The 14,337-nt window shown below is 33.1% G+C and overlaps 1 protein-coding gene across 1 annotated transcript in view; it reads right to left on the reverse strand.

The window, feature by feature from the left end:
* Positions 1-14,337, reverse strand: part of LAMA2 (laminin subunit alpha 2) — a 784,999-nt gene that overhangs the window by 122,287 nt on the left and 648,375 nt on the right. The window contains exons 35-37 of the mRNA XM_074309868.1: positions 12,670-12,781; positions 7,006-7,168; positions 3,012-3,222 (exon numbers count right to left, since the gene is read on the reverse strand). Of these exons, the coding sequence (XP_074165969.1) occupies positions 3,012-3,222; positions 7,006-7,168; positions 12,670-12,781 (486 nt within the window). The remainder of the gene's footprint in view (positions 1-3,011; positions 3,223-7,005; positions 7,169-12,669; positions 12,782-14,337) is intronic.

The raw sequence follows: 14,337 nt of genomic DNA on the forward strand, positions 1-14,337 counted from the left end.
AAAATCTAGAACTTGATAGGAAATTTCCCAAGTCAATATATGTTTCATTATTCAATGTTTTCAGTAAGTAACTGTACCTATAATTTACTTCACTTTGGCCCAAATTGAGAAGGTAGCTGGAGGATTATCCAAGATTATATCATGGGCAGTTAGATCACAGGTTATATAAGTTAATAGAAGATGAGATGACTTAACTGTCAGAGAGTTCAGCATTTAGAAATTGGAGAATGGGATATAGGTCTTAGAAAAAGGGAATTATGATGACAGTGGATCATCATAATGGGCTGGGTGAGAGATCAGATTCAAGCAATGAAGACTGGGAGGGGACCACTATACATGAGGTTTAGAGTTGGAGGTAAAGAACTGTATTCTTTAGATGTCAGATCTCTGGGAAGAGCCCCAGGCACTTTTTTTCTGCTTCAGGTGAGGGTGAACAAAGGGGATGAACTCTACCACAATTTGGGAATAAGAAATAAGAGAAGCCAAAACTAAATTCATGCCAATATTTAATAATACTTTCTTTGAGAAGAGGGCTAGGATAGAGTTTTGGACATAAAGAGTACCAAATAATATGGCAAAATCTGAAAATTATTTTAACAAACTGAAAGTTATAATTTCCTTTTATAATTTCTGAATTACGTAACTGTTGCTAAAACCAAAATCAATAAAATTATAAGAAAAAATAAAATATTTGCAGAAAATTTGGGGAGGAATTTGGAGTAATTCATTCTGAACTATTTAAACAATTTTCAGAAACTCAAAAAATTGAAATGGATAAAAGAACAGGCAACAATACAGACTGTCATCATTTCCCCCAGAAAGTTTAACTGATATGAATCGATTGCCACAATAAGGAGATCAAAAGATATTGGAACTGTTTCAGCCAACTAACTCCATGTTGTTGCCAAAGAGGAAAATATAGTAGCCAAAAGTCACACAAATTTATAATGTAAGCTTGCTGATAAAATCTTATTAAGGGGAATGGTGAAAGATTACAGGATTATTTCAAAAAATAGAAGCTTGATAAGAGACCTAATCAGGCTTGATATTCCTAAAGGAACTTAAGATTGAAACTGGGAGGACAAAAATAAATGAGGAAAAAAAACTCTATAATGAAAGGAATGTAAATATTGAAGAGATATAATCAATAAGTGTTGTCAAGATTTGGGGTTTGACTAACAATGAAAAGCTATAAGTTCCTCTTATGTTATGAACATAGATGATAGGAACTACGATTGATAGAAATGGGAAAGTTAGGAGGAAACAAAAATTTAGATTGAAAGATAATCAGTTCTCTTTTAAGTGTGTTGAGTTTTGAGCTACCAAAAGAACATGAAAGTAGAGATAAAATAGAAACATGGGAGAAAGAATGAAGGACAATTCTGTATAACTCCATGGAAATAATAGTGGACTATGCAGAAGCTGATGAGATAATAAAGCAAAAAGAAAAGGCTCAGTACAAAGTCTTGGGGTACACCCATACATAAAGGGTATTAAATAGAAAATGATCCAGTAAGGAACAAAGAGTTAAGATGGTGGGAAAAGAACTAGGACAAATCAGTATTCCAAAAACCGAAGGGCAAAAATATCTAAAAGGTGAGGGAGTCAATAATTTCAGATCAAGAAGTATGAGTACTCAAGGCCATAGAATATAGTGGTGAAAATTTGGTGAGCTTGGATATAGCATATAAGCTGAGCAATGGAAACAAAACCAGGCATGCCTAATTCTATCGGGGGAAAAACACCCCAAAGTGGAGGAATGATGTCCATTTTCCAGATTTTTACAGCAATAGATTAGATGGACAATACATACAATGTATATACAATCTATATAAAATATGTATCAGTACATGTATATTGAACATACATAGTCCTTAGGTAATGAGGTAAAGCCAAATCTGATATACTTTGAGGCAGTTTTATCCTTTTAATATCAATATTCTTCTGAAGTTGCTACAGTGCTGAGATTCATGGAATACCATACTTTATTCTTTAAATTTTTTTGAATAAATTTTTATTTCTCCCCAATTATATATAAAAACAATTTTTGACATTAATTTAAAAAAATGAGTTTAATATTCTCTCCTCTCTCCCACTTCTCCCTCTCTCCCTGGGAGATCAAGTAATTTGTTACAGAATATCATACTTTCTAAAGAATTAAAATTGTGGATTTCCAAAGGGTAATGGAAATATGCATATCAGATATAAGCGGGTTAGCTATATATTATTTCTGTTTAAGAGAAATAGCCTACAAAGGATATCATCAGAGAGATATATTATTGGAATAAGAAGTGGATCATTTGACAAGCATGAGAAATAAAATGATATTAATTAGGTACTTCATGAGATCTAGAGGAAAATATTGGATATGTTGTAGAGTGTTTTACTAGTTGAGCGACTTATCTGAGGTCATGTAATGGCTACTTATTGGCAAACTTAGGTCGATATTCTAATCATTAAGTTTTGTTTCAAATACACCACATTAAACTTTAACATTTTAAGATAGTTTTAATTTGACTACAAGACAAGATCTGACACATAGGGAAATATTTTAAGAAGAACATTATTTACCTCTTTTCCCTACTAAAAAAAGCATTTGTGTATTTTAGGTAAAAACAGAAAATTGCTAGCCTTACCCTTCCAACTTCCAATGTATATTATTCTGTCACTGAGCCTTTGAATTTCACTGCATCTTAACAAATTAAATACTTGTGTGCCAAAGTTAGCAGAGTGCATTCAATATATATATATGCACTTAGAAAAGCAATTTTAAGTGTCCCTCGTTACTTATCTCTTAAATCTTTCTCTCACTATATTGTGGTGTTTTTGTTTTTGCCTACTCCTAATTTTGGCTCTATCTCAAATACCCTTTTTGGACTTTGTATGCCTGAGGTTTTTGTTGAGAAACTATTAACTAGCTCTATAGCCTCAATCCTTGAACTCTATCTCTGGTTTTTCCCTTATCCCCAGTTGTCCCAGGTTTTGGTCTGATATCCCCACTTGGGACTTACCTCCAGAGTAGTCATGTTTTTTTGGTTTGTTTCAGTTAAGCGATCAGCCTCTTTGATTTTTTCAGTGGCTTCTCTCAACAGGTCCTGGGCATCATCTACTTTGTTTTTATAATCAGTCAGTTTGTCCCTGAGCTCTTTTTCCAACTCTTCATTTTTGCCCCTAGATTCTCCAAACAACTTCTTTACTTTCCTCAGAAGGGCTTCAGCAGCTCTGGAATCACACCAATCCAAAGAACAAGTCATAACTCCACTTTAGCACTGAAAGTATTTTTGTTACATCAAATCATGTGCAAAAGAAATGCCAAAATTAAAAAAGTAAGAAAGAAACAGGGAAAAAAAGCAAAGCAAGTATGGAAAGAGGTACTAAGCAGATTCCCTTTACTAAAGCAATTAGAAAATTGGAACTTGAAAAATCACAATCCATTTTTTAATGAGAATTAAAAATAGAATTCTTTAGTCCTTATCAGTGGTATATGATGATTTTTGGAAGTGAGATGCTTTTTTTTTTTAAACAGTCATTCTACGAATCAGGCTGATGAAATAAGTTTTATGAATCACTTCACTTGTCAAAAAACACCACCTCATTCACCATAATGAGACCCTTGGAACACTTCACCATTAGTTTGAGTGAAGGGGACTGAATGTTGATATGCCTGATTTGACGCTATCTCTGAACAGAAGTCTGACAAGCTACTTTCTCAGCTAGTTGGGTATTATTATTGTGACTCATTCCCTACTCTTTTTCCTGTCTCATCTGATTTTATTATACCTAACCCAACCATAGCTATACACTTTCTGTCTCTGTGGCTTAGCAGACATACATCTTACCTCAGAAGAGGACATAAATTTGAAAAGTTGGAGCTTTGCATAAGAATGATTGTGTGCAGCCAATACATTATTTGTCTTGTAACAATCACATGGTAGTGCTAGCATGGCAGAGTGTATAATATGGAGACCTGGATTCTCTGAAAGTCTCTTACTTTGCTTTATGAATCTCAAAAGATTTTTTCTCCAAGACCTATCTGCAAAGTCTCTTACACTGATTAATGAAAGATTTTGAAGTCCTAAAATCTGGGCTTAAAATTTCCTTTAACCCCATATGACTTTGGACAAGACATTTATCTCAATAGGATTCACTCTACAGGCTTCTGAATCTATGATCCTTTTATTCTTAATATATTCTTATTCTTCATCTATTCTAATCTTTATATTGTCCTGTGGGCATATACATATGTGATCCAACCACTTGGGATTACTTTCTGACCTCTCCAAGAATTTCTTGCAATCTTCTACATGGTTTTAGGCATTTAGGTCAGAGCACAGGATCTAGAGTCAGGAAGATCCAAGTTTAAATCTAACCTTAGCCACTGTCTATCTGTGTCACTCTGGGTAAATCACTTAACTTTTGTCTGCCTCTGTTTCTTCAGTTGCAAAATGAGTATAATAATAGAATATCCCTTCCAGGGTTATAGTGAAATAATATTTGCTAAGTGTGTAGACAATATCTGGCTCCTAGTGAGTGCTTAATACATGCTTATTTCTTTCCCTTCCTTTGCTCATGCTATTGTTTCTGTTGGGCATGTCCTGTTTTTATTACCTATTGAATTCTTATCTATCTTTTAAAGTTTAATTTAAGTATTGACTTTTCCCATGATTCTTCCTTGCCCTGATCCATAATGACCCTTCCCTTGAACTTCACAGAGCTTTATTTGACTTCTATCTAATACATTTATCATATACTATTGATATTTATAGTTGCCAGCCCTCTAACAGAATGTAAGCTCTACAAGGACAGGAACTGTTCTTTATTTAAATGTTGTATCTCATTTAACCATTTAACCATTTAACAAAGAATTATTTACTTCAAAGATAGAGCAAGAATATAGAAACATATTCTCTAACTCCTTAACAGAATGACCCCTCTAGATATAGAGATATCTAGGCCTCTAGGAAAAGCAGAGGAATTAGGATCATGTTTTAATTCTATTCTATATAACATCATAAGTGCTACCAATATCAAATCCAAACTCCTATTGGGTGACCTTCCCAGACCTCTGCTCCTAGCACCCAGAAACTCACTATGCGATCCCATTGCAGATGCATGAGAAAGGATAAGAGACTCTAATGTTTGATTGGACTCCAATTTTTAACTGAAAAATAATCTATCTTATCATTTCTTATGGGAAAATAATAATTTTGTTACATTAACATACCATAATTTATTCAGCCATTTCCCAACTGATGAGCATGTACTCAGTTTTCAGTTCCTCGCCACTACAAAAAGGGATGCTAAAAGCATTTTTGCACATGGGGGTTCTTTTCCCTTTTTATGTTAATCAATGTTTCTAATGCTTTTTAGTGTCTGTGATGATATCAAAACAATGTTTGCTAAACTCGGACTATTAAAACCTTATGTTTGTGTTTTGTCCCTTTCCCCTATTAAAAAAGAGATATTTTATATGTGTTTAGTATTGTTATTACTTCATTGCCTATAGTATCTTTTAGCAAAATGTAGTTTTCTCCCTTGTTTATTTAAATTAGATCTATTTTTGCTTTTGCTTTGAGATCAGGATTGCTACCCTGCTTTTTTTCCTACCTCAGCAGAAGCATACTATATTCTGCTCTAGCCTTTTACTTTTGTTTATGTAGCCTTCTGATTCAAATGTGTTTCTTGTAAACAATATATTGTATAGCTCTGGTTTTTAATCCACTCTGCTGTCTGCTTTTGCTTTATGGGAAAATTCATTCCATTCACATTCACAGTTGTGGTTATTAACTGTATATTTCCCTACACCTTATTTCTTGTGCTAAGGAGGGCCCTGTGCTGGGTATCTTGCTCACTTACCTGGGAAGGTCTGGTTTAATCGTGTCTGTTTTGCAGGGGAGTCTGAGGCTGGCAGTGCTGAGCTAGTACTGCAGGACTTCATTTGCTGATTTGTGCGGTGTCTAAGAGCCTCCTGTTTGCTTTCTTCAACACTGTTCCTGCCAGGATGTATTTTCCTTTTCCCCAAGTGAAAAAAGACTTTCCTGAAGTCCTTCTAAGTTATCTTAAGCTATAAAATTGTTTCACTCTGTCTTTTTCTAGGTTCTGCCATTCCAGAATCCATTTAGAGGTTTGATTTTTGAGAGAAATTGGGGAGAGTGCAGGAAACTTCCTACTTTTTCTCTACCAGCTATTCTTTCATCCTTTTCTGTTCTTGGAGAATGGAGTAGAATCTTTGATCTGAAAGTTTGCTCCCTTATTGATTTAAGTATCTAGGAATCCAGAGAGGGAGTTCAAACCATCCTACCTGAAAAGTCTTGAGGAACAGAGGCCCAGGAAGGTCACCCAATAGGAATTTGGGTTTGATATTGGTAGGACTAATGATGTTGTTTAGAATAGAATTCAAACATGATCCTAATTCCTCTGCTTTTCCTAGAGACCTAGATATCTCTATATTTAGAGGGATCATTCTGTTAAGAAGTTAGAGTATATGTTTCTATGTTCTCGCTCTATCTTTGAAGTAAATAATTCTTTGTCAAGGTGAATTTTATGTTAAATGGTTAAATGAGATTGGAATCCTAGTCATTAGACCACTAAAATATCAGTGCAGACTTCAGTAAATTTCACATAGTCAAGAATTTATAATTCTTTGCATCAGAGAACCCAGGAGCTAGAAGTAAAATGAAACCCATGTTAGATTTCTATGAATAATTGTGTCAGGGGAGTGTTATAGCAATTCAGGTGTTCTCTTGGTTCCTTATTGCATTTTCTTTCTTTTTTTTGTTTATTTCCACAATCAAATATTCCTTTTTACCCTCTCTTTTTAGCATTTCTTCTACCAGCACTCTGTTTTCATGCAACCAGTTTCATCACTGAATGTAAATAAACATTTATTCTCCATATATGAAATATTTAACTTAGACATTTTGGAGATATCCATAGAATTTTAAAAAGGCTAAGAAGAACAAGTGTAGGATTCAGAAAAAGAAAGTCTATAGTAAATTAACTTACACCAACTCATCCTGGGCAACTTCATTTTGCATATCTAGATTTTTCTGCCTCAATTCTGTCATCATCTGATCAATCTCTTCCTGTAGTTCTTGAAGATTTTTCTCTAATGCTTTGTCCTGGGCTCCAAGAGTTTCATTTAGTTTAATAGCTTTTTCATTTACAGCTACAGAGTGCAAAACAAATAGTACAGATTAGCAAATAAAAGCGACACATTCAATAATAGCATTTAACACCTGCTTATCACTATAGTTTCCAAGTGTAATTCAACATGCCATGGGTAGTCTTGTTATTAAAAAAATAATGATAGTTTGTGTAATGATCACCAACAAAGAGATAATTTGATATATTCCCTAAGATTGCTTATTGTATTCTATTTTGAGATATGGCAACTAAAATTAGGACAGTGAGGTGTCCCAATGGATAGAATGCCAGTAATACCTGAATTCAAATTCTGCCTCTGACATTTAGTAGTTGTGTGACCATGGACAAATGAATTAATTTTATTTGCCTCAATTTCTTCATCTGTAAGGCAAACTACTCTTGTTACTTTGCTAAGAAGATCCCATGGACAACATTAGAGCTAAGTATGAGTATGAGTGTATGTTCAGTTTTGTGAAACCTTCTCCATCTACCAATGCAAGTGCCTATTCTTTACCTTCATTTGCTAAGGGATGCTATTGTTAGTCATTTATACTGGGTAGTTATTTTCATTATCTTTTTAAAAAATGAAATCATCAAATTTTATTTTCTTTTTTTGGTCTGTTAAGATTGTTATCTCTCATATAATTTTTTCACCTACAAACTATATAGATTGTGTGCTTATATATATTACATATGAATGGATATATGTACATTGCACATGAATTTACAGGTATATATATGTATATGTATATATATTATATTTATATACAAACATGTGTGATTTATATACATGCATTGAATGCATACAAGTGCATATACGTATATGTGTAATATAACTCTCTTTGAAATCTGATGTACTTTAGGTCTTAAACTCATGAGACAGTGATGGAAGAGTGAATGCTCTACAGAGCTCTACACTTTCCTATATTGTCCTTTTTATTCAGATAAACTTTCTTTAGATACTTTTGAGCGGAGTTAGATTTCTCTTTGGAAATGAGTCTGATATTGGGAAAGATTGAAGGTAAAAGGAAAAGGCAATGGCAGAGAATGAGGTACATGGATAGTATCATGGAAACAATTAACATGAACTTGGACAGACTTTGAGAGATAGCGAAGAATAGAAGGGTCTAGCATGGTATGGTCCATGGGGTCATGAAAAGTTGGACATGATGGAACAACAACAGATTTCTCTCCATCTTAAAAAAGTTAATCTGCTCTTTTCTATCATTGTGGCTTTGTTCATGTTCTTCATATTTGGAATATTTTCTTTCTTTGCTATCCTTTTTGCTTGCTTTTTTGCTACCCATTGCCAAAGCCCCAAATATCACCTTTTCTAAGGAGTTTTCCTTAACCCATTCAGTTGATGGCTATTTTCTTTCTTTGGCCTTAACATACCACTTTTTAAAAATGCAATTTTCTGTTTATATGTATGATTCCTCTTGTAGTTAGTAGGCTTCATGAAGGCAAGTAATATATATTTTCTCTAAACTTTATATTTCCCCAATATCTAGTGCAGTCCTTTGCTCACTGAAGTTTTTTTTTTTTTTTTTTAATAAAAATGTAATTAATAGAAGTCGAGGAAATAGAGAGGTAAAAAATATGGCAGAAATGTCCATAAGGCCAATTTTGTAGTCAATGTGGTTCTGAAAATAAGCAATATTCAATCAGAAGAAATTCTCAGTGTGAGGACAGATTAGTTTTAGGAGAATTTTTGTTTTATTAAGAAAGACATATTGATGGATGAGCTCTAATTTTTCACTGTTTAAAAGCTTGGGAGCAGGAGTTCATATAAATTTTAACTGAACAAAAATATATCATCCAGTCCCTTTTAAAATAAACATGTTATTGGCATTATTTTATCACATGTGAATGCTTTCTCAATTACATAGCACTCAAAAGAACTATAAAATGAATGAGTACCTCTTATATTTTCATAATGAATGGGAAAAAAACCTCCACTCATGCCATGAGAAATAGATTGAGTGACCTAAATTTGCTCTCAGAAGCTACCCTGGAGTTTTTTGGTAGTGAATGCATTTTGCTTTTCTACACAGATGAATGTTTGTAATTCTAATGCTGCAAGACTAAGCACTTCATGAACTCATCAAGAGTCATGAAAAATCAGAGATTATAAAACTATACTTAGATGAAAATGCCTTAGATCCTTGAAGATGACTGACTGCAAAGAACTCATGACTTTAGAGGCATTCAGAATAAATGGTGTATTACCTCTATTAACCCCTCCTCCCCACATAGATACATAAATATAAACTCCATGTTACAAATGATCTATAAGACCACTTTCAGCTCTCAAAGTAATTTGCTATTTTTTTTCTGAATTTGCTAGTGCTAATTGTTATTACTGTCATTGATGGAAAGGGAAATAGGCATGGATAGTTATAGATCTTGCTTAAAGATCATTAATTGAAGTTTTTTGCTGCCAGGCTTTGGAGTGGAGTTTTAGATAATCATCTTCATTGATGATTTGGTGTGTCTAAGGCATTTTTTTTTCATTGTTTGAGGCCATGTAAGGGCATTTCTTGGTATTTTGAGCACTGGCTATATTTATTAACCTAGCAATTGGTGCTTTATTTAAAATCTTCATAAAAGTGTTGTTAGGGCAGCTAGGTGGTACAGTGGAAAAAGTGCTGGGCCTGGCAGATTCATCTTACATCTAAATCTGTCCTCAGACACTTAATAGCTACGTGACCCTGAGTAAGTCACTTAATCCTGTTTGTTTCAATTTCCTTATCTGTAAAATGAACTGAAGAAGGAAATGGCAAACCATTCCAGTATCTCTGCCAGGAAAACCATAGTTGTTTCAGCCAGATTCTCTTTGTGACCCCAATTAGGGTTTTCCTAGAAGAGACAGTTTACCATTTCCTTCTTCAGTTCATAAACATAAGAGACTCTTAAAGTGTGCAAATAGATATTCATTACAAATCTTTGATTAAAAAATTTTATATGATTAATCTTTTGAATGGGCTGGCAAGCGCTAAGTGTTAGGGATTAGGACCAAAAGCAAATAGCAAGTGTACTGAATTAAAAGTGTACTGCCATAGATAGTCTCAAGTATATATAAATATAGTTTTCATAAAGATTTGCTCTGAATTATAGGATTATTGATTATGATAACTGAGGTCACAGTGGTATATAAGGATCGGGATCTAGGTTCAAAACTAACTTCTGAAACTGTGTGATCTGTAAAAGCCACAACTGCTCTAAGAGACCTTTAACTTCCTCATTTGTAAAATGAGATGTTTGGATTAGATGGCTTCTAACATCCCTTATAACTCAAATATGTATCCCTATGATAAAGAAAGGGACATTAAAGGTAATATTTTCCTACTTCCCTTCTACACTTAGTACATGAGTTCCTTGCTAGAGCATCTCAGAGAAGTTATGATTCAGCCTCTGCTTGAATACCCTCTAGTGAGGGAGAACTCACTACCTCTCGAAGTGGCCCATTCCATTTTTAATTAGCTCTAACTTGTAATATTTTCTTTTGGAAATTGAACTACAATCTTAATGACTAAATATACATCAACAATTTGGGAGGTTCCTTTTTTGGAAGAACCCAAGGATCACAAGTTTGAGGTGGAAGAGATCTTATGGATTACACAGTCACGTCCTCCTATTTTACAAATGAGGAAACAGAGACTTAGAGACATTAAGCAACTTTTTCAAGTGCACACAGGCAGTAATTACTAAAGCCAAGATAAAAATACAGCTTATCTGACTTAACTGGTGTTTATTCCTTATTTGTGAGAACTCCTTTTGAAAAATATTCATCCGTAATAATCACTGCTGTTCTTATTCCCCACCCAAATTGTTTCTTTGTAAATGCTTATTTCTTAAACTTCTTTTTTTTATTCTTTCTAATTTGCATCTTGCTGTAATACCAATGATGGTTCTACATCTGGGTACCTGAGATAGTTATAAAATCTATAGAAATATAAAAGGCAATCAATCACTTAAAACAGGCATAGACTGCCTAAAATCTTTAATGGGTTCCAGGAAACATGATGCTAGTTGAAATAATCTTACAGGAATAGTTTGTTTTATAGGACTAATAGTTTAAATGAACAATGGGCCAAAAAATGTTGCAGCAGCATTGTAAAGCTTTACAATGGGTTTTGTTAAAACATATTAACAAAATTATTATAAAATTAAATGGAATAGTAGATAGGGCAATGGTCTTGAAGAATAAAGATCTAGATTTGATTCTTTACTAAATATATAACTAGTGCCTATCACATGGTAGGTAGGGACTTAATAAATGTTAGTTGAATTGAATTGACTCTGGGCAAGTAATTTTATTGCCTCAAAAATGGAGGTGATAATATTTGAACTACCTTTCTCAGAGCACTAATGGGAAGAAATGATTAAAAGTCTAATAAATTGGAACTATCATTGATAAATAAAGCACACTGATTTGTGTATAATGTTCTATGTGATAAATCTGTAGTTGTCCCTCCCTTTGAGGAAGATGGAAATTATTATCTGAAAAAGATGTAAGACTCAGATTTTTACAGTAAACTTTAAGAATTAAAATATTGATTCTCCTCAGACTCAAACTAGGATACTTTTACATTAAAGAGGTCTGTGTAGGTATGGCATCTTTTTTGGAAAACCCTAAGATGATTCCTTACTCTCCAGGGAAGCCTCTTCTATTGTATTTGAAAATAAGGCATGGCATAACACCAAAAATCTATGAGAAAGTATGGCAGCCAAGATATGGATTCTTATTACTTTTTAAAGGCATCTATTTAAAAAAATAAAGACTGGTTTCAGATTACTTTTCCAATTAATATTGGTATTTAAGAAGTAGCTTTTGCTCAGTACTCTTTTGTATCTCTAAAAAGCTTCACTTTCTGGACATTTACACAAAACTGGCTTATGTCTTCCACTCTGATTCTCAATCAGATTGATAGAAGCTAAGAGGACAAAGGGGCAGGCTAATATACTATTTTATGGTTGAGTGATACATACTAACACTAAGGAACAGATGCTCATTAACAATCAGTACTAATGTACTTTAAAAGTCATTTTGAAGAATAAAAATGTTAGTTGAATATACCAATTATAATGAGAAAATTAGCCTTTTTTTTCCAAAATTAAAATCTTTTAAATTGCCTTGCAAATAAACTGGAGCAAAGCATAAGGTGATCATTAGTTATTTAATCATAATAGCTTTTCCTCAAGAATTAGAACATTCCTAGAGGAATGCCTTCAATTTATTGCTTTCTGTGCTCATAATCACTAGTTCACTAGCTTTTGTCCCTAACTTGATTATAGATTATAGGCAATCTGCTGATATTTTTTCAGAATTTCTTAATAAAACTATTTCAAACACAGACCTTTAAATTTTAATCTGTCATCTAGTACTAGTGAAATTTCCTTCTTTAGTCAACTATTTATTAAACACTTTTGGCTGTTCACAGTCATGTCAGTGCATGTGCATAGAGACTTGTGCACTCTGTTTTTGGAGAGGGAATTATTGAAGTGTATTGCTTCAAATACCTTCTGCATCCTGGACAATTTCCTTAACTGTTCCTTCTAGAATCTTTGCTCTCATGTTGGTTCGCTCAGCATCCTGCCCAGTCTGTTCGCCATCTGCTGTCACCTTGGTAGCCTAATGATCCAAACAGGAAAAATGTAATTAATGGATATGATGAAGCTCCAGCAGGATATGCTCTTTCTGGCTACATTTACTTTCAATGTTACTTTGGGCCAAAGGCAATCGATGAATTATTGATTAGATGTACTGGAAATGACACCCTCTGTTCAAATATACAATTAAACTTTATTACTTCTTACACTCAATGGAAACCAGAGGGCTGTTGTTGACCTTAAAAAAATAACCTGTGTAGTGCTGAGCATTATATAAGAAGAGAGCAGAGGCTCCTTTTTTGAAATATTTTAAGCCAATGTTACCAGCAGTTTTAAAAGAATTATTTAGTTTCTGTGTGGCATGCAGCTTTGCCATTTTTTGATTTAATGAAGAAAAATATGGATAAAACAATCTAGTCTCTTGAAACATTGTTGAGGCTTAGACAGATAAACTCAATTGATATTATCGATAAGCTTGATTTTTTAGATAAATTTTAAATCAATACATTAAGAAACAAAGAAGATAAAATTGGGGAAAAAAAAGAAAATTATGCTTTCAGTTGCTAAGTAGGAAATGTTCATTATGTGGCACATTAGAGAGATCATTACCATTGACTAAGAGGCTATAAATGACTCGTAACTTCTGAAATACATTAAACCTGAGATGAACGTCAATCACATGACCAAACAGAATCCTATCCAAAAAAGTAATCAAAATATAATCTTACCTTTGTTTTCAGATTTAAAATGCTTTTATAATAATAGCTTGCATTTATATAGTATTTTAAGATTTACAAAGTGCTTTTAAATATGATCTCATTTTATGAATGTGACCCATTTAACATATTTGTATAAAATCTTAACAGTGTAAAGTAAAATACTATATCTATATTTAACTTAGTGATAGTTCCTGAAAAGTGTATTTTGAGTAATATGGTCCTTTGAAATACTTTTGAATTTTATTTTTCTCTCTTTTCCTTTTTTCCCCTTTAAAAATGATTTATTTTTCTTTCCCCACACACACATATTTGTGGCTTTGCATTTATATGAATGTAAGTGTATTTCTATTGCACTTTCACTTGCAAAAAATTGGAAAATATAAGCACAATAAAGGAAAAGAAAAAAATAACAAAGTGACTCTGTAAATTCCTGATTTAAATCCAAATTGGCACCAGAGGGATTGAATTCTATATTTGCCCAAAGAAACCAAATTATTGTCATACATAAGAGGATTTTAAATAGAACTCAGTCAGTGCAATGTTAGGTAAAGACTCCTATGTGAATCATATTCTACTTAGGGGTTTCTTAGGAGACTTAATCTAATTTATTAACAGTGATAAAGTTGGGATCTTGGGATAATAAGTGGTATATTAACTCTAAATATTATCATGCAATTTCTCCAACTGCATATGAAAACACAATTCAAGAATGAAGACTAAGAAATTCTTTGAACCTTTAGAGTTAGCAGCTATAAGTATAATAATTTTTAATGGTATCAGTAGTCTTTTAAAAATGTTTCAGGTTCACTGATCATATTATTATCTTGAAATTACCTTCAACATTTAGTTACTCTTTGCA

The sequence above is a fragment of the Sminthopsis crassicaudata genome, chromosome 4, assembly GCF_048593235.1.
Source record: "Sminthopsis crassicaudata isolate SCR6 chromosome 4, ASM4859323v1, whole genome shotgun sequence".
NCBI classification, from domain to species: domain Eukaryota; kingdom Metazoa; phylum Chordata; class Mammalia; order Dasyuromorphia; family Dasyuridae; genus Sminthopsis; species Sminthopsis crassicaudata.